The 2,521-nt window shown below is 41.3% G+C and overlaps 1 protein-coding gene across 1 annotated transcript in view; it reads right to left on the bottom strand.

Moving 5' to 3' along the window:
- Nucleotides 1–2,521, bottom strand: part of LOC107096356 (mitogen-activated protein kinase-binding protein 1-like) — a 31,463-nt gene that overhangs the window by 9,657 nt on the left and 19,285 nt on the right. The window contains exons 14-16 of the mRNA XM_015392970.1: nt 1,745–1,866; nt 1,596–1,671; nt 1,406–1,517 (exon numbers count right to left, since the gene is read on the bottom strand). Coding sequence (XP_015248456.1) covers nt 1,406–1,517; nt 1,596–1,671; nt 1,745–1,866 — 310 coding nt within the window. The remainder of the gene's footprint in view (nt 1–1,405; nt 1,518–1,595; nt 1,672–1,744; nt 1,867–2,521) is intronic.

The raw sequence follows: 2,521 nt of genomic DNA, 5'->3' as shown, positions 1-2,521 counted from the left end.
AGACACACACTAAGGTAGAGACACACACTAAGGTAGAGACACCTACTTAGGTAGAGACACCTACTTAGGTAGAGACACACACTTAGGTAGAGACACACACTTAGGTAGAGACACCTACTTAGGTAGAGACACACACTTAGGTAGAAATATTGGCAATTATACTTTACTGGAGTATTTTTTTTTTTTTTTTTTACACAACTTTTTACTTCTACTCCTTACATTTTAAATATAGACCAACTAGTTTTGATTCATTTAAGCTTCTTTTCATTGTTGTCTGTTGGAATAAAAAAAAAAAAAAATAAATAAAAAATAAAAAAAAAAAAGCATCAAAATAATTAGTTTCATCCACACAAATAATGTCTTTGCGGTTGGACTCAGTACTGCACCAACTTCTCGTTCATAACATACCAAAATAGTTTTTCAAGATCATGCAAAGTTAAATTACTATAAGTTACAAAACTAAGAAAAATTATTCATAAGGAAGTTATCATCCAGAATTTTAGAAAATGCTTCTTTAATAGGGTAGCACAATAAAGCATCTGACCATAACATCTTTCCTGCTTTACTTTTAATTTAATACTTTAAGTAGTTTTAAAAATGGTACTTTTACTTGAGTAAAAAAGCTGAAGTTGAAACTCCAACTTCTACAAAAGTTTTTTTTGTTTTTTTTTTAACTGAGGGATTTATACTTCTATTTGAATAATAAACATTAATACTTTTAGCACCTGTGAGCAGAACTTAAAAGGTTGGCTCTGGTTCTGTTTCTCAGGAAAGTAAAAATTTGCAGAACGAAGCATATTTAACTCCCCAAAGCCTTCTCCATCTACTGTGCTAATTGCTAGCTGGACTTTTTGGATCATTTTGCAGACGTTTTGTGTAATGTTCTCCACTTCTATATAATCACATCATCACCATTCAGGCTGAATGAGCACATTTAGCTGAGTACTGAAGGATCCAATCCAGAGTTTTCATTTACAAACAGAACCACATAAAGTGTATTCGGAGTAACTGTCACGTTAAAAGCTGTGTAAATAATCTGGACTGGACTCTATAATGATTCATGTTTCTGTTGGTAGAATGAACAGCTGCATCCTCTAGTGGATGGCAGCAACACTTAAAGATATTCCTTTTAACCCCTTAAGCTCAGAGGGTTTTAGGTCACATTTCTACCTCAAATTGCATGTCTTAAATCAAATCTCAAAGTCATTGAAAAACATTTTTCTTTGAAAACTCCTTTGAAAGTCTCTTACTATGTGGTTCTCTATGGTCTTGTTCATTTGATGCAACTTCAGTTCATCTCTTGGCAGCAGTTACTCCTACTGCTGATGCACCTTTTCCTTCCAGTTTTTCTTTTAATAACTTTTTCACAGTACTCAGATAAAGATCTAACAATCTTCTAACTTACCTGAGTGACCGAACAGTGTGGCGACACACTCTCCTGACTCCGAGTCAAAGATATTGATGTTCTTGTCGGAGCAGCTGGTGGCGAAGAACGAGCCCGATGGATCCATCTGCACCTGCATTCATCCGTCCGTCATTTGGAGGCTATGCGCAGCAGACAGACCCAAACCTGTGCTTGATCAGCAGCTGCTTACCTTGAGCAGAGCTCCTTCGTCAGTGGCTGAGCCTTTCAGACTCTTCTCCAGCTTCCCCGTCTCCACGTTGTAAACTCTGAGAACACAAAGCTCAACGTCAACAACCTGCTAACTTTCCCCCTGAAGAACGCGCCGTTGTTCCTCCTCACCTGACGTTTCGGTCCTGGCAGGCGATGGAGACGTGAGCCCCGGTCGGGTCGAGGTCCATGTCGTACAGCGTTGTCTTCTCCACCACGTGGTGGCGCCGGGAGAACGTCAAACCATCGGCTGTCTGGACCCAAAGAACAACAAGGATCAGCGGTTCAGAAACGAAGCCCAGCATCAGCAGAACCAAACCGTTTCAACTGAACGGGAACTAAAAGCAGCTTACGATGGTTCAACATTACCTGGAAAATCAGACAGGAAGCAAACATTAGGTTAGCTCTACTGGAGTTGATCAGAACACAGCCAGGTTCTAAAGCTCCAATCCTCTAGAACCACTGCCCTGCTGCTCTTGGATGCATGAAGGGTTAAGCCTGGTCTGTGTGTGTGTGACACTCAGGTGCACCTCCCCAAAATTGTAGGTGACTGAAGACAGCGCCGCAGGGAGGAGAGAAAGGAGGCCTCCGATTGGCCAATTCTACATCCGCTCTACATGGGGATTTCCTGTTTGGTACCTAATGGCAGAAATTCTGGCTGTAGTGCCGTCCACAACGCCTGGCACACCTCGGACACTAACCCAGACACCGTACAGAATGCTGTGCGATGGTCTGTGGGTTTACACCCGAAGGCAAAACATGCAGCGCCATGGCCAGTCTTTGGGGAACACTCACAGGTAGGGGTGTAAATAATAATCGTTTTGTATCGATACATCGATCCAACAGTTGACGATCCGATGCATCGATACGTCCCCAAGAGTATCGACACATGTTTTTTTTTTTTTTTTT

The sequence above is a fragment of the Cyprinodon variegatus genome, unplaced genomic scaffold (assembly GCF_000732505.1).
Source record: "Cyprinodon variegatus isolate N-32 unplaced genomic scaffold, C_variegatus-1.0 Scaffold617, whole genome shotgun sequence".
NCBI classification, from domain to species: Eukaryota; Metazoa; Chordata; class Actinopteri; order Cyprinodontiformes; family Cyprinodontidae; genus Cyprinodon; species Cyprinodon variegatus.
This window is presented reverse-complemented; position numbering and strand designations above follow the sequence as displayed.